Genomic DNA, 20,401 nt, shown 5'->3' on the forward strand with positions numbered 1-20,401 from the left:
GCGGTTGATGATGGGGAGCAACTGAACTTCCCCAAACCAGAGGACAACCTAACCATTGACACAGGGAGGTTAACAAGTCTAAAGATAGTCTAACACCTCAATGCAAATACTGGGGGAGACATTCCTAAAGGAAAAAGACAAATGGATTGGGCACCACTGGGGAAAGACAGCAATGATTCTACTGTGAGAGCCAGACAGTCAGTCTCTTTCTAACAAGTGAAAGTTACATAGAAACATGCCTCCAAGCTGATAACGGTACCTTGATGTTACCTAACAGAACAGTTTGATACATCCTTACACTACAGGCAGACAAGTCTTTAACAGAAAAATTTCTTAGCAGTTAGGTGGAAGAGAAACAGCAGATTACTACAGTGAATTGTTAACTTTAGAGATTTAAAGAAAATATGTTGAATTGTTATTGGTCTGAATAAATGCCATAATCAAACATCTCCTCTTGTTGAATCATCTGAAGGCACGAGGCAGAAACCCCTCACAGGTTTGATATTGATGTAGGGGGACTTGTTTCTAATTAAGATGTCGGAGTTTATTATATAAAATCACTCATTCACACTCTGTACTGGAACTTTTTGTTCTACTATTGGAGCAGATCACAACCCCAGGGCTCAGCTCAACTCAGCAACAGGTTAAGGTTGTTGTCAAAAAACACTCAGGGGTGGAGATGAGGTGATTTTTTTAACGGGGTGAGTTGCTGTGATCTGGAAGGTGCTGAGTGAAAGGGCAGTGGGAGCAGATTCAACAGGAACTTTCAAGAAAAAATTGGATAAATTCTTGAAAGGAGAACATTTGGGATTATGGGAAAAGGGAAGGGGAGGATAGCTCCTTCAAAAGGAATATTTGTCTATTTATTTTAATTTTATGTTAGTTCAAATTTTATATTAGTTGCTGGCTAAACCAGCATTTATGGTCCATCCTTTCTTGCTCTTGAGAAGTTGATGTTGATCTGCCTTTTTGAATTGCTGCAGTCCGTGTAGCATAGATACACCCACTGTGTTGTTAGGGAGGAAGTTCCAGGATTTTGAACCAGTGACGGTGAAGGAACAACGATATGTTTCCAAATCAGGTAGCAGTGATGTTCCCGTATACTCGCTCCCACTGTCATTCTAGGTTAGTGTGTCAAAAACCTCTTCCTGCTAAGACCCTAATTTAATGCCTCAGATTTGGAGTTTAGGGGAGTTGTTGAGTGGAGGGGAGGGAAGATTTAATTGTTCAGTTGATGAGCTGGGGGTGGGGGGCAGGGGAGGAGGTGCGGGTGAGGGTTCAACAGGAGCTGAACTTTGGGGCAGTTGATGAAAAGGCAGAATTTCTCCAAAATACAAGAACGTGTCAGACCCCACTTGGAGTACTGTGCGCAGTTCTGGTCACCTCACTACAGGAAGGATGTGGAGGCTATTGAGAGGGTGCAGAGGAGATTTACAAGGATGTTGCCTGGATTGGGAGGCATGCCTTATGAAGATAGGTTGAGGGAGCTGGGACTCTTCTCCCTGGAGAGACGAAGGTTGAGAGGCGACCTGATAGAGGTTTATAAGACGTTGAGAGGAATAGATAGGGTGGATTCTCGGAGGCTATTTCCCAGGGCTGAAATGGCCGCTACGAGAGGACACAGGTTTAAGCTGCTGGGGTGTAGGTACAGAGGAGATGTCAGGGGTAAGTTTTTCACTCAGAGGGTGGTGACTGAGTGGAATTGGCTGCTGTTGGTGGTGGTAGAGGCAAACTCACTGGGGTCTTTTAAAAGACTTCTGGATGAGTATATGGGATTTAATGGGATTGGGAGTTATAGATAGACCTGATAGGTATGGATATGATTGGCGCAACCTGTGGGCTGAAGGGCCTGTTTGTGCTGTAGAGTTCTATGTTCTTAACTCTTTCATTGGCTTTCTTCGCAACAGCGACTGAGCCCCAGAGAACAGCCCATTCAGCCTGTGGAGATATATGCCTGTGTGCACATAATATTGTCCAGCAGAGCATGAGTTAATATGGGACCAGATGTGATAAATGTAGTCATGTGGTAAGACACTCTCAGAGAACAATCTAGAAGCGGCACTCTGTAAGTAAGCAGCATGAACGGGTCGGGCCGTGGAATTTAGACCAATGAGATGTGATCTTATTGATCCAGAGGGGATTTGATAGGGTGGATGCTGGGAGGATGTTTCCATGTGAGTGAGACTAGAACCATGGGACACAGTTTAAGAGTTTAAGACGGGGGTGAAGAGAAGAGCTTACTCACTGATGTTGGGTAGATTGTGGAATTCCCTTCCCCAGAGAGCAGTCGAGGCTGGGTCATTGAGTTGGTTCAAGGTGGGAGTGAGACGGGTTTTAGAGAGACTAATGAACCAGGGGATATGGGGGACAGGCCGGAAAGCGAAGCTGAGACAGAACCGGATCAGCCACAATCTCACCGAATCTCAGAGTGAGCTCCGAGGGCGAGATGGCTGATTCCTGCTCTTGAGTCTCATGTTCCGATCGAAACGCAGGAAAATAAGACAGAAGAAGGACAGAGAGGCCATTTGTGAGGTTTTATACTGAGCTCTGTCCCCTGTCCAGGATTTAATTTGAACTGGACACCTTAATGTGTGGTACTCTGAAGCAAAAGTCTTTGTCCAGTTTTCATCCTATTCATTTCCAAACAAAGAAACACACTATTTCATGATGAGTTCTGAATTTTCATCCTAAGTCTGTCCTTATAATATGCTGGAAATATAAAACCATCTTTGCTCTCAATAACTAATACCTTTTATATGGTCTCCTTTACCTCAGTTAGGATCACGAGTTGTTGTTAGTCCAATAGCAGACTCCATCCAAATGTCCATCTTCAGTCAGTCTTGTTGACTAATTCAATTATCCAGTATGTGCTTTGAATTTCTTTCTCTAAGGTTTCTTGAGCTGAGTTATTTTCCCAGCCATCCAGAGCATGCACGTGACTCCCTGCCCGCTATGCTTTGGGTCCATCAGTCAGCACCCTAAAGGATGTTTGGCCACACATATTCCAGCATTCAGATAGACCATGGCTGGTCTTATATCTTTTACCACATTTTGCTTCCCTAATTCCTTTGTGCCCTTACACCAAAGATCTGTCAATCTCCATCTTAACATTTTCAATTGGTTTCCAATCTCAATGGGCTTTTGGGGGAAGAGGGTTCCAGACTTACCTTGCCCCCCACCCCCACCCCACCCCACCCCAGAATCCTTGTGTGAAGAAGTCCTTCCTAACATTACTCTGGCTCTAATTTTAAGATCATTCCCCCTTGTTTTGGACTCCTTGTCCTATTCTTTGTGGGATCTTGTTGTGCACAATTTGACTATTGCGTTTCCCAATCTTTCGTTGGAAAGCGTTGGGATAGCCTGAAGTGATAAAAGGCGCTATAGAAATGCAAGATCTTTCTTCAATCCACCACTTCAACCAACACAGTCAAACAATGGCCTTGAGACCAGTTTCAAATTGGGCACAAAGTCTTGTTTTGTACTTTTAGCTTCATTGGATTTGATGTGGAGCTGCCGGTGTGGGACTGGGATGGGCTCAGTAAGAAATCTCACAACATCAGACTAAACTCCAGCAGGTTTATTTGGAATCAGGAGCTTTCGGGGGTGAGTGGAGAGGTAGGTTTCTCACAAGCACAGCATATGTAGACAGAGACACAATTGCAAGATAAATGTTCGGATTGCGAGTCTTTACAGGTTTACCTCTCCACTCACCTGATGAAGGGGCAGCGCTCCGAAAGCTCCTGATTCTAAATAAAGCTGTTAGACTTTAAGCTGGTGTTGTGAGACTTCTTACTGTTCATTATCTTTGAATGAACCCCACTCCCAATTTTGTGGTTCTTTTATTTAAAGTGAAAGAAGTGTTACTGTTTTGCTGACGATTGCAAACTCCGCTAACACGAGTTCAAACCAAAGACTAATGAGTTGGATTGGTGACGTTTTGAGGACAGAACTCCATTAACAGAAATCACTGGGCAGTGATGATTGTGAAATGATAGAGAGAAGTTTGGCATCAGGAAATCCTGCCCCTGCAGACAGAAATAATTTGATGTGGATGCTGTAATTAAAAACACTATTCTTACTCCAGGTACTCTTTAACTCGTTGCCCACTCATCACTTACTAATGCAATGTGCTCATTATCCCTTTGCCTACGTGCTTTGGTTGCAATATACTGGAGTAATCTAAGTTTAACAAGCTGATACACCGGGCCCTTAACTCTTTCTCCAATTCTCCTGTAACCCAATACACAGTCTGTTAAAAAATAAGATTGGAGAGCTATGAAATTTTAACTTAAGATAATTAACCCAAATATAACACAAAGAGGCACAATCTAGTAAAGGCTGACATTCTCAGCACTGAGCGAGTCCTGCACTGTTAAAGTCCTGGGCTGTCTTTCAGTGAGATGTCGAATATCTGCCCTGTGCCAGTGAGATCCCACATCACTATTGATGAAGAATGAAGATGGTCGTTCTTCTCTTAGCCAACATACTCAAAAACAGAATTAACCATTCCTCTCACATAAGAACATAAGAACATAAGAAATAGGAGCAGGAGTAGGCCATCTAGCCCTTCGAGCCTGCCCCGCCATTCAATAAGATCATGACTGATCTGTCGTGGCTCAGTTCCACTTTCCCGCCCTCTCCCCATAACCCTTAATCCCTTCTCTTATCAAAAACCCATCAACCCGCTTCTTAAAAATATTTAGCGAGGCAGCCTCCACCACTTCAACGGGCAGAGAATTCCAGAGATTCACCACCCTTTGAGTGAAGAAGTTCCTCCTCAACTCCGTTCTAAACCGCCTCCCCTTTATCTTGAGGCTGTGCCCCCTAGTCCTACTGTCTTTTTTGAGCGGGAAGAGTCTCTCCACCTCTATCCTATCCATCCCATTCATCATCTTATACGTCTCAATGAGATCTCCCCTCATTCTTCTAAACTCTAACGAGTACAAGCCTAGTTTACTCACCCTGGGGTCATGCTGCATATTTTTACCCACATACAGACGACACTATATTGGCTGTGAGGTTATTCAGGGTGTTCTCAAACACAGTGAGATTGCATCATTCCTGTTGCTTTACTGAATCACTTGCTGTCTGAGAAAATAAGAGCTTTTGAAATTTTTTTTACACGTTCGTGGGACGTGGGTGTCACTGGCTGGCCAGCATTTATTATCCATCAATGGTTGTCCTTGGAGGGCAGTTGAGAATCAACCTCTGCAAACTTCTCTGTCTTCTTTCAAGGTCAAACCAAATAGACAAACACAAACTAAATCAGGACAAAGTGAAAGGGGCGGCTCCCCAAAAGGAAGGGGAATGGCCCAAACAAAAACAGAAGTACAAAGGAAACTTAAGACGCATCAAATCAAAATGTGATTGTCGGGGTCTATAACGCACCCCAGCCCCTGCGGTGCCCAGCGGGCATGGAAGTCGTCCACTGTGCCCGTGGACACTGCATGCTCCCTCTCCAGGGACACCTGACCATGAATGTAGCCATGGTAGAGGGGTGCAAACTTCTTTATCTTAACTATTTATCCAACTCCATTGTAAAAGCTAATACTGGAGCTGCTTTCACTGTCCTATCAGAGGATCAGTTACTCAGCAAGAACAGAATGGAGGGAACAGCGTCAACAACGTCAGATCTTTAATTATCCAAACCCCTCATTCAGGGATTGACTATCTGGGTGTCTTTCTGTCTTCAGCTGATGTGCCCAGTTGCAAATATACTGATCATTTCAACAATTTGTCAACTGATAGTTTTATCCAACTTCCAGTGTAATGAAAATCCTTCGTTTGTCAGGATCCTCTTACTCAATGGAGGAAATTCTGTATGCGGAAACTGCCCTGGGAGACACAGGCTATGTAACAGCAAACACCTGCCCCATAACCTCCCCCCAGTTGAAGTAAAACAGCCAGGGAACGGGGGGGGGAAGCTGATTGTAAAACCGTAAAATCCAGCCCAAGGTCAATGAACCTTCCCGTTGTCCACCCCTCGCCCACTCCGATTCCTGGGGTGAACAGGACAATAAAATTCCAGCACTTATCTCTAATCCTGTTTTCCTCACCAGACCCCACTCACCCTCCTAAATCTCTCCACCCTCCAGCTGTGCCTTTTTGCTACCTGGGCCCTAAGCTCTGAAATTCTCTCCCTAAATCTCTCCACCTCTCCCTCCCTTCCTTTAAGTCACTCATTAAAACCTTCCTCTTTGACCAAGCTTCTGGTCACCTGTCCTAGTGTCTCCTTACGTGATTCAGACTGTTAGCCAGCGTGCCTGTGAAGTCACAGCTTGGGATATTTTCACTACATTAGAGGTGCTATATAAATGCAAGTGGCCACAACCATAGATTGCTATTGTATAATAATATCATTATAGAATTCCTTACAGTGCTCTGATTTCAAGTCTTGAAGCAATACATTAGTTTGCAGATAATTACGAGTGATATTGCTCTGTGTGTGATGGTGGTACAGGTTACAATGTTTGGAGTTTAAAATTCACTTGCACTGTTGTTTGCTTCTTGTCTCTTTTTAAAGTTGCTCCGTCCTGGTTAGTTGTTGCAAGATTGAAAGTTGTTTTAAAGAGTTCTAGTCCTTTGTGGATTTAATTTCTCCAGTGTTGCCAACGTTCCGCTGACAGTCCTGGGGGAAACTCAGTCAAGTCTTGTCAATGCCAACAACTAATATTAAAAAATAGCTTGAAGCAAACTCAATTCAAACGTGGATTAACTCAATCACAGGCTGGTAAGCCTGTAAATATAACTTCAGTTAAAGTATAATTGACTGGGAGAAGGTTTTGTTGATTCAGGTGAATTATGGTAATAAGATATAATCACCTCTTTCCCACAGTAATATAATCGTTAACATGATGATTGTAATCATGCAAAAGTGATCCTATTAGATTAAATATTGGCTTCATGTTTCTTCACCACTAATGTGGTGTTTGCTCTTGTAGTCATTTCAATCCCTGCTAAATGTCGAGTGTTTTGTGTTATCAACATGGGATTACTTTTAACTCCCTCTGACCCAGAGGGAAGGGCGAAAAGAGAGTTGAAGGAGTTATAATCCTCAGGTTACACCGTTTCTGCAACGTCTCACATTATCCAGCTTATACTTAGCCCCGGCTTCTGCTACTGGAGAGAGTGGGAGGGGAAAAGAATAGGGGGGCAAGTGGGGCTGGGTGAGCAAGGGGGCAGGAGGAAGCAAAGGAATGACAAGCAAGGGGGCAAGTGAGGTTTGAGCAAAGGCCAAGCAAGGCATGAACAAGAGGGTGAGTGAAGGGGCAAGTGAGGAGCAATTAAGGTGTGAGATCATAGAGTCCCTACAGTGCAGAAGGAGGCCATTCGGGCCATTGAGTCCACGCCGACAACAATCCCACCCAGGCCCGATCCCCACAGCCTCACGTATTTACCGTAGTTAGTCCCCCTGACACTAAGGGGTAATTTAGAGTGGCCAATCCCCCTAACCTGCACATCCTTGGAGTGTGGGAGGAAACAGGAGCACCCGGAGGAAACCCACGCAGACACGGGGAGAATGTGCAGATTCCACACAGACAGTGACCCGAGGCTGGAATTGTACCCGAGTCCCTGGCGCTGTGAGGCAGCAGTGCTAACCACTGTGCCACCATGCCAATCCACATGAGGTAGTGTTTTTAGAAAGTTTTAATGATTTAAGCTAAGGCATCAGGAGGTGTGGGCCTTGTGCAATGTCACACTGGGCAGAGAAACATGGCTAATAGAAGCAGAGGTTCAGCTAGAGGTTGTTGAAATGACTGAGATGGACAGGTCACCTATATATCCCCATGATCCCTTATCCTGACCTCACACCCCATCCATTTGGGAATTTCTTAACTGACCCTCCCCCAGCCCAACACTTAACTGGGGCTCGATCCCCATGAGTCTCAGTTCCAGTTTCCGCCTCGCTGGCTTTAATATCACTCCTCCTTTAACAGCCCACACTTCATACTCTCAATCCTCACTCCCATAATTAATAATCCACTGCAAACTGTCCCATGGTGCTTCCCAGCAGCCATTATCGAAAACAAAACTTGATACTGAGGCACTGAAGAAGACATTAGAAGGAAAGAAAGAGGTGGAGAGGTTTCAGAAGAGGTGGTGCCCAGGCTGAAGGTACAGCCCCAGTGGGGAAATGATTATCGACAGATTTGTGCAAAGTGGCAGAGATCTCAGAGCATTATAGGGGCTGGAGGAGGTTACAGAGATAGGGAGGGGGTGTAGGGGGCTGGAGGAGGTTACAGAGATAGGGAGGGGATGTACAGACTGGAGGAGGCTACAGAGATAGGGAGGGGGTGTACGGACTGGAGGAGGTTACAGAGATAGGGAGGGGATGTACAGACTGGAGGAGGTTACAGGGATAGGGAGGGGGTGTACGGACTGGAGGAGGTTACAGGGATAGGGAGGGGATGTAGGGGCTGGAGGAGGTTACAGAGATAGGGAGGGGTGTAGGGGGCTGGAGGAGGTTACAGAGATAGGGAGGGGATGTAGGGGCTGGAGGAGGTTACAGAGATAGGGAGGGGATGTCAAGGGCTGGAGGAGGCTACAGAGATAGGGAGGGGGTGTAGGGGGCTGGAGGAGGTTACAGAGATAGGGAGAGGGAGTAGGGGGCTGGAGGAGGTTACAGAGATAGGGAGAGGGAGTAGGGGGCTGGAGGAGGTTACAGAGATAGGGAGGGGGTGTACGGACTGGAGGAGGTTACAGGGATAGGGAGGGGGTGTAGGGGGCTGGAGGAGGTTACAGAGATAGGGAGGGGATGTAGGGGCTGGAGGAGGTTACAGAGATAGGGAGGGGATGTCGAGGGCTGGAGGAGGCTACAGAGATAGGGAGGGGGTGTAGGGGGCTGGAGGAGGTTACAGAGAGAGGGAGGGGTGTAGGGGCTGGAGGAGGTTACAGAGATAGGGAGGGGGTGTAGGGGCTGGAGGAGGTTACAGAGATAGGGAGGGGATGTCGAGGGCTGGAGGAGGCTACAGAGATAGGGAGGGGGTGTAGGGGGCTGGAGGAGGTTACACAGATAGGGAGGGGTGTAGGGGCTGGAGGAGGTTACAGAGATAGGGAGGGGGTGTAGGGGGCTGGAGGAGGTTACAGAGATAGGGAGGGGGTGTAGGGGCTGGAGGAGGTTACAGAGATAGGGAGGGGGTGTAGGGGGCTGGAGGAGGTTACAGAGATAGGGAGGGGGTGTAGGGGCTGGAGGAGGTTACAGAGATAGGGAGAGGGAGTAGGGGGCTGGAGGAGGTTACAGAGATAGGGAGGGGGTGTAGGGGCTGGAGGAGGTTACAGAGATAGGGAGGGGGTGTAGGGGCTGGAGGAGGTTACAGAGATAGGGAGAGGGAGTAGGGGGCTGGAGGAGGTTACAGAGATAGGGAGGGGGTGTAGGGGCTGGAGGAGGTTACAGAGATAGGGAGGGGGTGTAGGGGCTGGAGGAGGTTACAGAGATAGGGAGGGGGTGTAGGGGCTGGAGGAGGTTACAGAGATAGGGAAGTGTGAGGTCATTGAGGAATTTGAAAAGTCGGAGGAGGATTTGGAATAGCAGCTAATGTGTCAGTGAGTCCGATACCGGACACTGTGTCAGTGAGTCCGATACTGGACACTGTGTCAGTGAGTCCGATACCGGACACTCTGTCAGTGAGTCCGATACCGGACACTGTGTCAGTGAGTCCGATACCGGACACTGTGTCAGCGAGTCCGATACCGGACACTGTGTCAGTGAGTCCGATACCGGACACTGTGTCAGTGAGTCCGATACCGGACACTGTGTCAGTGAGTCCGATAGTGGACACTGTGTCACTGAGTCCGATACCGGACACTGTGTCAGCGAGTCCGATACCGGACACTGTGTCACTGAGTCCGATACCGGACACTGTGTCAGTGAGTCCGATACCGGACACTGTGTCAGTGAGTCCGATACCGGACACTGTGTCAGCGAGTCCGATACCGGACACTGTGTCAGCGAGTCCGATACCGGACACTGTGTCACTGAGTCCGATACCGGACACAGTGTCAGCGAGTCCGATACCGGACACTGTGTCAGCGAGTCCGATACCGGACACTGTGTCACTGAGTCCGATACCGGACACTGTGTCACTGAGTCCGATACCGGACACTGTGTCACTGAGTCCGATACCGGACACTGTGTCAGTGAGTCCGATACGGGACACTGTGTCAGTGAGTCCGATACTGGACACTGTGTCACTGAGTCCGATACCGGACACTGTGTCAGTGAGTCCGATACCGGACACTGTGTCAGTGAGTCCGATACGGGACACTGTGTCAGTGAGTCCGATACTGGACACTGTGTCACTGAGTCCGATACCGGACACTGTGTCAGTGAGTCCGATACCGGACACTGTGTCAGTGAGTCCGATACCGGACACTGTGTCAGTGAGTCCGATACCGGACACTGTGTCAGCGAGTCCGATACCGGACACTGTGTCAGCGAGTCCGATACCGGACACTGTGTCACTGAGTCCGATACCGGACACTGTGTCAGTGAGTCCGATACCGGACACTGTGTCAGTGAGTCCGATAGTGGACACTGTGTCAGTGAGTCCGATACCGGACACTGTGTCAGTGAGTCCGATACCGGACACTGTGTCAGTGAGTCCGATAGTGGACGCTGTGTCAGTGAGTCCGATAGTGGACACTGTGTCAGTGAGTCCGATACCGGACACTGTGTCAGTGAGTCCGATACCGGACACTGTGTCAGTGAGTCCGATACCGGACACTGTGTCAGTGAGTCCGATACTGGACACTGTGTCAGTGAATCCGATACCGGACACTGTGTCAGTGAGTCCGATAGTGGACACTGTGTCAGTGAGTCCGATACCGGACACTGTGTCAGTGAGTCCGATACCGGACACTGTGTCAGTGAGTCCGATACCGGACACTGTGTCAGCGAGTCCGATACCGGACACTGTGTCAGCGAGTCCGATACCGGACACTGTGTCAGCGAGTCCGATACCGGACACTGTGTCAGCGAGTCCGATACCGGACACTGTGTCACTGAGTCCGATACCGGACACTGTGTCACTGAGTCCGATACCGGACACTGTGTCAGCGAGTCCGATACTGGACACTGTGTCAGTGAGTCCGATACCGGACACTGTGTCAGCGAGTCCGATACCGGACACTGTGTCACTGAGTCCGATACCGGACACTGTGTCACTGAGTCCGATACCGGACACTGTGTCAGTGAGTCCGATACCGGACACTGTGTCAGCGAGTCCGATACCGGACACTGTGTCAGCGAGTCCGATACCGGACACTGTGTCAGCGAGTCCGATACCGGACACTGTGTCAGCGAGTCCGATACCGGACACTGTGTCAGCGAGTCCGATACCGGACACTGTGTCAGCGAGTCCGATACCGGACACTGTGTCAGCGAGTCCGATACCGGACACTGTGTCACTGAGTCCGATACCGGACACTGTGTCACTGAGTCCGATAGTGGACACTGTGTCACTGAGTCCGATAGTGGACACTGTGTCAGTGAGTCCGATACTGGGCACTGTGTCAGTGAGTCCGATACTGGGCACTGTGTCAGTGAGTCCGATACTGGGCACTGTGTCAGTGAGTCCGATACTGGACACTGTGTCAGTGAGTCCGATACCGGACACTGTGTCAGTGAGTCCGATACCGGACACTGTGTCAGTGAGTCCGATACCGGACACTGTGTCAGTGAGTCCGATACCGGACACTGTGTCACTGAGTCCGATAACGGACACTGTGTCAGTGAGTCCGATACCGGACACTGTGTCAGTGAGTCCGACACCGGACACTGTGTCAGTGAGTCCGACACCGGACACTGTGTCAGTGAGTCCGATACCGGACACTGTGTCAGTGAGTCCGATACCGGACACTGTGTCAGTGAGTCCGATACCGGACACTGTGTCAGCGAGTCCGATACTGGACACTGTGTCAGTGAGTCCGATACCGGACACTGTGTCAGTGAGTCCGATACGGGACACTGTGTCAGTGAGTCCGATACCGGACACTGTGTCAGTGAGTCCGATACTGGACACTGTGTGGGAGACTGTTTTGTGCATTGACCATTTTCTCACACTGAGAATGAAAAGACTTGATTCTGTGATTCGTGTGCGATCGAGTTTATTCCACTCCTCACAGAGAGTGTAAATTATTCCTATTGCCTTGGTGTTACCAGGCTCAGGACCTGTACAGCCCTGACCTCATCTGATTTACACTCTCTGTCACAGATATCTCTCAGTAATACAACACAACTGACCCTACGATAGTCGTACTGTCCATTACAGTGACCTTGTTCTCTTTGCTGGCCTCCAGCTCCTTCTGCTGTCGATAAGTTTATATTTGAATAATTAACATAATCTTTGTTTTTTTATTAAGTCCATGCACTAAAGCTGCTTTGTCACTTGCTTCAAGTGAGAATTTCTACATTAAATATACACCAGCTCCCAGGCCAGTGTCCAGGGCACATAAGCCGAGATGAAGATGACAGTGTAGCACTGAGGGAGTGCTGACCTGTCGGAGGTGACAGCTTCCTGGTAAGATATTCCATCAAAGCCCTGCCTGCCCTCTCGTGGGGCTATCTCGGGCTAATACATGGGGGAAGAGCATTGGAGTTAGTCCCAGCGCACTGGCCAATATTTACCCCTCAACGGACACCACACAAACCAGATGATCTGGTCATGATCACATGTGTTTGTGGGATCTTGCTGTGTACCAACTGACTTTTTTTAATTCATTGTTGTGACATGGGTGTCACTGGCTGGCCAGTATTTATTGCCCGTCCCTAGTTGCTCTTGGGAAGGTGGTGGTGAGCCGCCTTCTCGAATCCCTGCAATCCATGTTGACCCACAATGCCGTCAGGGAGGGAATTCCAGGATTTTGACCCAACCACTGCGGAGGAACGGCGATAGATTTCCAAGTCAGGATGGTGAGTGGTTCGGAGGGGAACTTGCAGGTGGTGGTATTCCCAGGTATCTGCTGCCTTTGTCCTTCTGGATGGAAGTGGTCATGGATTTGGAAGGTGGGGAGTATTCCATTATTTTATTATTTAGAACATAGAACATAGAAAAACTACAGCACAAACAGGCCCTTCGGCCCACAAGTTGTGCCGATGATATCCCTACCTACTAGGCTTACCTATAACCCTCAATTCTATTAAGTCCCATATACTCATCCAGAAGTCTCTTAAAAGACCTCAACGAATTTGCCTCCACCACCACCGACAGCAGGCGATTCCACTCACTCCCCACCCTCTGAGTGAAAAACTTACCCCTGACATCTCCTCTGTACCTGCTCCCCAGCACCCTAAACCTCTCATAGCGACCATTTCAGCCCTGGGAAATAGCCTGAATTATATTTCCTGCATTATAACAGTGATTCGATTGGCTTTGGGACATTATGAGGTTGTGAAAGGGGCTATAGAAATCTACCTTCTTTCTTCTTCATTTTGTTTCTTTATGAAACACTCTTCCCTCAATAAGTCAAAGGCTGATTGGTTGAGCGTAGGCCCGATATGGGTGATATTCTGTTGGGAAAATGGGGGCAGGTCACCGTGGCAACACTTGGTGACATTTTCAGCTTATCGCCTGCCTCCAGCTCTGGATTCTGATTGGAGCTTCAGTGTCCTGTATGATCCAGGGAGGTGGAAGCAGGAATTGAAACTCCAAGAAACTGGATATTTGATGACTCCGTGGGGAATCCAGGTGGGATCCATTATAAATGGAATGGCAGGAATGGCGGAATCCACATCCAGACGGGAATCTTCAGACGCTACGGAAAATGCTTCAGCCGAGGAAAATTGCCCTCAGTACCCTCCTGCAGGGAATCAAACGAGCTCTAGGGAGGAATAGAGTGAAGAGGAGTTAGTCTTCATCAACTACAAAAGGTTGTGAATGTAACCCAATCCATCACACAAACCAGCCTCCCATCCGTTGACTCTGTCTACGCTTCCCGCTGCCTCGGGAAAAGCAGCCGGTATAATTAGGGACCCCACACGTCCCGGAAATTCTCTCTTCCACCTTCTTCCGTTGGGAAAAGGATACAAAAGTCTGAGGTCCCGTACCAACCGACTCAAGAACAGCTTCTTCCCTGCTGCTGTCAGACTTTTGAATGGACCTACCTTACATTCAGTTGATCTTTCTCTGCACCCTGGCTATGACTGTAACACTACATTCTGCACCCTCTCCTTTGCTTCTCTATGAACGGTATGCTTTGTCTGTATAGCGTGCAAGAAACAATATTACTCACTGTATGTTAATACATGTGACAGTAATAAATCAAATCAAATCCAGTGTGAATTATTTCAGGTTTGCCGGTTCCCCTCCCTCTCCTCCTCTGTCCAGATACACAAGGCCAGTCACATAAACGCACAGTGTCTGCTCTGTATCCAGCCACTCCGACCAGCCCTAAAGCTCTGACCAGCCCCAAACTCCAACCTCTCAATAACATCAGCAAAACAGTCAACAAGGAAACTGCAGACGTCACCCAGTGCCTCAGTCTGTGCAGAGTGTTTGTTTTTCAAATACAAGGGGAAACAATGGGATGAAATGTTAGGGTGGGGACAGAGCGTTCACTCAGACAGCGAACCCATTATGTATAAAAGAAAGACTGGCATTTCCACACAGTCTTTCACAATCTCAGTGTTTCCTACTCCACAGACAGTTCAATACTATTTTCAAATTGTAACCACTGCAGGACACACCGTAGCCAATTTGCACACAGCAAGATTCCACACACAGCAGAATCTGGGATCTTTTTCAGCGATTTGTTTTGGGGTGGCATGGTGGCACAGTGGGTTAGCACTGTTGCCTCACAGCACCAGGGACCTGGGTTCAACTCCACTCACAGGTCACTGTCTATGTGGAGTTTGCACGTTCTCCCTGTGTCTGCGTGGGTTTCCTCTGGGTGCCCTGGTTTCCTCCCACAGTCCAAAGATGTGTGGGTTAGGGGTGGATCGACCATGCTAAGTTTCCTCTTGGTGTCAGGGGGATTAACGGGGTAAGTGCGTGGGGTCACGGGAATGAGGCCTGGATGGGATTATGGTCAGTGCAGGCTCGATGGGACGAATGGCCTCCTTCTGCACTGTTGGGATTCTATATACGCTGACTGAGGATAAGTATTGACCAGGACACTGGGGAGAACTGATCCTCTCCCTTTCGAAATGGCACAGTAAGAAGTCTCACAACACCAGGTTAAAGTCCAACAGGTTTATTTAGAATCACGAGCTTTCGGAGCACTGCTCCTTCATCAGGTGAGGCTCCGAAAGCTCGAGATACCAAATAAGCCTGTTGGACTTTAACCTGGTGCTGTGAAACTTCTCACTGTGCCCACCCCAGTCCAACGCCGGCATCTCCACATCAAAATGGTGCCCAGGGATCATTTAGACCCAGTGACAGATCCTCGAGCACCTGGTATCGGAGCAGGGAAGGGACAGACCATGGAAAGGTCCATTGGCCTCAGGCGGGATGTTATTGTTTTGGGATGAGTGAGGCTGTAAAATCCCACCTGTAATCCCCCCCCCCAAACAAGCGCATTATATCAGGTATTTTACACAATGAATTTCTCTGCATCTACCCTTCACTGCATCTCTCACTTTTCACATCGGTTTTTGTCAGTATGCAGTTTTGAAATAGTAAATAATTTTTGAAGGTCTGTTATAAATGAATAATTATATCACCGATATTCATTGGCTAATGAAGCTGTTGTCTCAAAGAAAACCAATTTAGTATTACTGATCTAAATCAGCTCCATCCTCAGGACATGGAAAGATTAAATTTATTTATTACTCACAATTAAGGCTTACATTAACACTGCAATGAAGTTACTGTGAAAATGCCCTCGTTGCCACACTCCGGCACCTGTTCGGGTACACTGAGGGAGGATTTAGCCAATGCACCTTAACCAGCACGTCTTTCAGACTGTGGGAGGAAACCGGAGCACCCGGAGGAAACCCACGCAGACATGGGGAGAATGTGCAGACTCCACACAGGCAGTGACCCGAGCCAGGAATTAAACCCATAACCCTGGCACTGTGAGGCAGCAGCACTAACCACTGTGCCACTGTGCCACCAGGAGCTGTTGGCTCACAGTTAACCATTTTGTGTGACTGGTCAAAATCAGCTTCATTCTGATGTGTACAAAGTGATGTCTGAGTTACCCTGACTTTGTGTTACTCACTGTGTCTGGATGAGAACATGGGTGTACATGTGAGTGTAATTATGAGAGTGTTTGTGTCAGAGTGTTCCCTGCTGGTAATTGTATATTAATTGTAATGGAGTGCACGTGGGTGGTGACATTAACTGGGATTCACTTGTGTAACTTTAAATAGACACAGACTGAAACTGTGGTGTCGGGTGTGGAGGTCTGTGCTTGTAAAGTGTAACTCTGTAAATGGAAAAGTGTGCAAAAACTGGATTCAATTTTATCCTTCACAATCTGAGATGGATGTGTGTGTGTGTGTGTGTGTGTGTGTGTGTGTGTGTGTGTGTGTGTGTGTGTGTGTGTGTGTGTGTGTGTGTGTGTGTGTGTAGAGAGAAAGACTGCGTGTATATACAGGTTTGCATGTGTGTCTGTGTACATATGTCAGTGTGAGTGATATGGGTGAACATGCAAAAGAGTATATGCATCAGGGCATGTGTAGACACAGAGTGTACGAACATGCGAGTGTGTGTGTGGTGTGTGTTTGTACATAGGAGGTGCGTATGGGCGGGGGGCATACGGGGGTTGTGCACGAGTTGTGATGGTGTATATTTTAAAGAATGGACACTGGAGTCTGAGCGTGTGTGTGCACTCAGGTGAATGTATGTGTTGATGGAGTGTATCTGCATGTGTGTGTACACAGGAGGTTTTGTACCCGGGGTATATGTGTGCGCTGAGAGGGGTGTACGTGCACACTGGGATGGGTGTATGTGCACACTGGGAGGGTGTATGTGCAGGCTAGAGGAAGGTACACATACAGGGGGCTGTGAGTGTCTCTAGTGTTTGTGGATCTTACCTGTGAGGTTAGGCTGGGTTGCTGAATTAGTTCCAAGGCTGCCAAGGTGGGAATTTTGGATTCAGAGATTTTCCTGTTTTCTTTGCGGATTTTTGAATGTTTAACTGGAAAGGACCAAATTGCACAGTTTGACCCAGCACCGAACACAAACATGTGAACAACTCAACAACAACACTGAAAATACAAATAGATGTGAAAATGTGAATAGATTAAACAGATTCTGCACAAATTCACAATCCATCAATACAGAGAATTGTAAAAACATCTAATCTACTCCTCCCAGTTTGGTTCCTTCACTCCCAGTCTCACCCACCAGCTCACTTCCTCTGAAGAGTCGGTGCTCTGCAATTAGATTTTATACAGGGCAGTATTACACAGGGTACACAGCACAGGGTATATAGCACAAGGTACACAGCACAGGGTATACTGCACAGGGTACAAAGCGCAGAGTATATAGCACAGGGTATACAGCACAGGGTACACAGCACAGGGTATACTGCACAGGGTACACAGCACAGGGTATACTGCACAGGGTACACAGCACAGGGTATACTGCACAGGGTACACAGCACAGGGTATACTGCACAGGGTACACAGCACAGGGTATACTGCACAGGGTACACAGCACAGGGTATACTGCACAGGGTACACAGCACAGGATAGAAAGCACAGGGTATACAGCACAGGGTACACAGCACAGGGTATACAGCACAGGGTACACAGCACAGGATAGAAAGCACAGGGTATACAGCACAGGGTACACAGCACAGGGTATACTGCACAGGGTACACAGCACAGGATAGAAAGCACAGGGTATACAGCACAGGGTATACTGCACAGGGTACACAGCACAGGGTGTACAGCACAGGGTACACTGCACAGGGTACACAGCACAGGGTACACAGCACAGGGTACACTGCACAGGGTACACTGCACAGGGTATACTGCACAGGGTACACGGCACAGGGTACACGGCACAGGGTATACAGCACAGAGTACACAGCACAGGTTATACTGCACAGGGTACACAGCACAGGGTATACAGCACAGGATACACAGCACAGGGTATACAGCACAGGATACACAGCACAGGATATACTGCACAGGATATACAGCACAGGGTACACGGCACAGGGTACACAGCACAGGGTATACTGCACAGGGTACACAGCACAGGGAATACTGCACAGGGTATACAGCACAGGATATACAACACAGGGTATACTGCACAGGGTGTACACCACAGGGTATACAGCACAGGGCATGCAGCACAGGTTATACAGCACTGGGTGTACAGAACCGAAATATTTCTAACCAACTTGCAGCCAATGATGGAATTCCCTGGTATGGATCAAAAATGATTGTTAACGGCCTGTGATTGGTCAAAGTAAACCATCTGCCATACTGGTGAAATGGTTTGATGCCAAACGTTACGCTGAGAGATTCTTTCTCCAGTTGTGTATAATTTTGTTCTGCGCTCGATAATGTTCAGGATGTGAATGCGATTGGCCGCTCTTCCCCAGTAACCATAACGTGAGATACACCAGCAGCCACCCCATTGGGCGATGCGTCACACACTGATTAAATATTCAACTCGGGGTCAGAGTGGACCAGAATCTCGATTGCTGGAGCATGTTCCTATCGTACACACTTCCACACTCCTTCCTCCATGGCACGGTGACACAGTGGTTAGCACTGCTGCCTCACAGTGCCAGGGACCCGGGTTCAATTCCTGGCTTGGGTCACTGTCTGTGTGGAGTTTGCACATTCTCCCCGTGTCTGCGTGGGTTTCCTCTCACAGTTCTGAAAGACACCCTGGTTAGGGTGCATTGGCCTGAACAGGTGCTGGAGTGTGGCAACTCGAGGAATTTCACAGTAGTATTTATAAAAATAATTATACTGTTCAACTTTGGATAAACCCAGAACCTGCAGTGGACAAGACACCTGGTTTCATCCAATCCCACTGCTGGTTATCTCACAAGTGGCTCTTGTAGTGTTGTAAGGTTTGGGATGAATTTCCTGATATAATTAATTGGTCTTAAAAATGGTCACAACTGTGACACACTCTGGGTCTTGCTGCATCTTGAATCACTGTCATTCTCTTAGATTCTGTGCGGTGGACTGGGTGACCGAGATAACTAGATCATAGAACCCTACAGTGCAGAAAGAGGCCCTTCAGCCCATCGAGTCTGCACCGACCACAATCCCACCCAGGCCCTATCCCCATAACCCCAGACATTTTACCCGCTAATCCCTCTAACCTCTACCTCTCAGGACACTAAGGGCAATTTTAGCATGGCCAATCAACCTAATCCACACATCTTTCAGTCTGTGGGAGGAAACCGGAGCACCCGGAGGAAACCCACGCAGACACAGGGAGAATGTGCAAACTCCACACAGACAGTGACCCGAGCCGGCAATTGAACCCAGGTCCCTGGAGCTGTGAAGCAGCAATGCTAACCCACTGTGCTACCATGCTGCCCCTGATAACTGACAGATGTTTGGAAACATTCAGGTTTCTTTCTCCATGGTGGGGGAGGGATTTTGTTTCTCTAGAGGCTGCAGAGTTTCCTCTGAGTTGTGTAAATATTCCTGTTTCGTTCTGTCTGTGATTAGAATGTAGTCCAATAATACTCAACAACAGAGGCCAGTTCAGAGTTGCTGCATTGGTTTCTGAAATATGACTAGCACGTATGTTTATGGTGAGCAGTCAGCACTGATACCGGAACAATCCCTGTGGGTAACACCCATTAGCGTTTGCGACTCAGTTGCCAACCTCAATTAGTAGCAAGGAGTGCTCCCTAATGTACTGTACACCCACACTTGTCTTAAAGTCCCTGCAGATACGTACAGAGCCATTAGACTTAATAACTGATGATTGGGGTTGTCCAATGGCTTGTTGTTACAGGTCCAATCGCTCTATCCTTGGCTAATTTGATTTTACCTTGGGTTTAATTTCATCAGGCACAGGTCTTGCCTTGAAGCATCGAGAGTTGCTATCAGGCTTGATCTCGAGCTTTGTCTCCACTCTAGTCATAGATTCTAGAATATTCTCCAACACCTTCCTATTCTTCTCCAGAGGTATTGGTAATGTGTACTTGCTGTTAACCAACTAGTTAATTGGTCTCCAGTTTAGCTTTTTTTTGTGAATAACCACACTTTTCCAAAGAGTGTAGCAGAATTTCCCCTTAGACAATTCTGCTCACTGACCATCAACCTCTACTGGAACTGTAATCTATCCCTTCAGTAAAACCTCCCCCTCAGGGTAAATTCACAGGACTACGTTAGAAGGTTTTAGTGCTTAAGCTCCTGATTGGATATGTTTTCTGGGCCAAGTTATACAGCAGCTCTCATATCTACTTCCATCTTTATTTCCTGTCTGTTTAATTTTGGATAAACCCAGAACCTTTTGTGGACAGACACCTA

The 20,401-nt window shown here is 47.9% G+C and overlaps 1 protein-coding gene across 1 annotated transcript in view; it reads right to left on the reverse strand.

Moving 5' to 3' along the window:
* Nucleotides 1–12,099: 12,099 nt before the first annotated feature.
* LOC145348000 (cyclin-dependent kinase-like 2) overlaps nucleotides 12,100–20,401 on the reverse strand; it is a 56,447-nt gene continuing 48,145 nt past the window's right edge. The window contains exons 12-13 of the mRNA XM_080196086.1: nucleotides 16,976–17,079; nucleotides 12,100–13,818 (exon numbers count right to left, since the gene is read on the reverse strand). Coding sequence (XP_080052212.1) covers nucleotides 13,753–13,818; nucleotides 16,976–17,079 — 170 coding nt within the window. The 3' untranslated portion in view covers nucleotides 12,100–13,752. The remainder of the gene's footprint in view (nucleotides 13,819–16,975; nucleotides 17,080–20,401) is intronic.

The sequence above is a fragment of the Carcharhinus amblyrhynchos genome, chromosome 1, assembly GCF_965287045.1.
Source record: "Carcharhinus amblyrhynchos chromosome 1, sCarAmb.v2.hapA, whole genome shotgun sequence".
Lineage (NCBI taxonomy): Eukaryota > Metazoa > Chordata > Chondrichthyes > Carcharhiniformes > Carcharhinidae > Carcharhinus > Carcharhinus amblyrhynchos.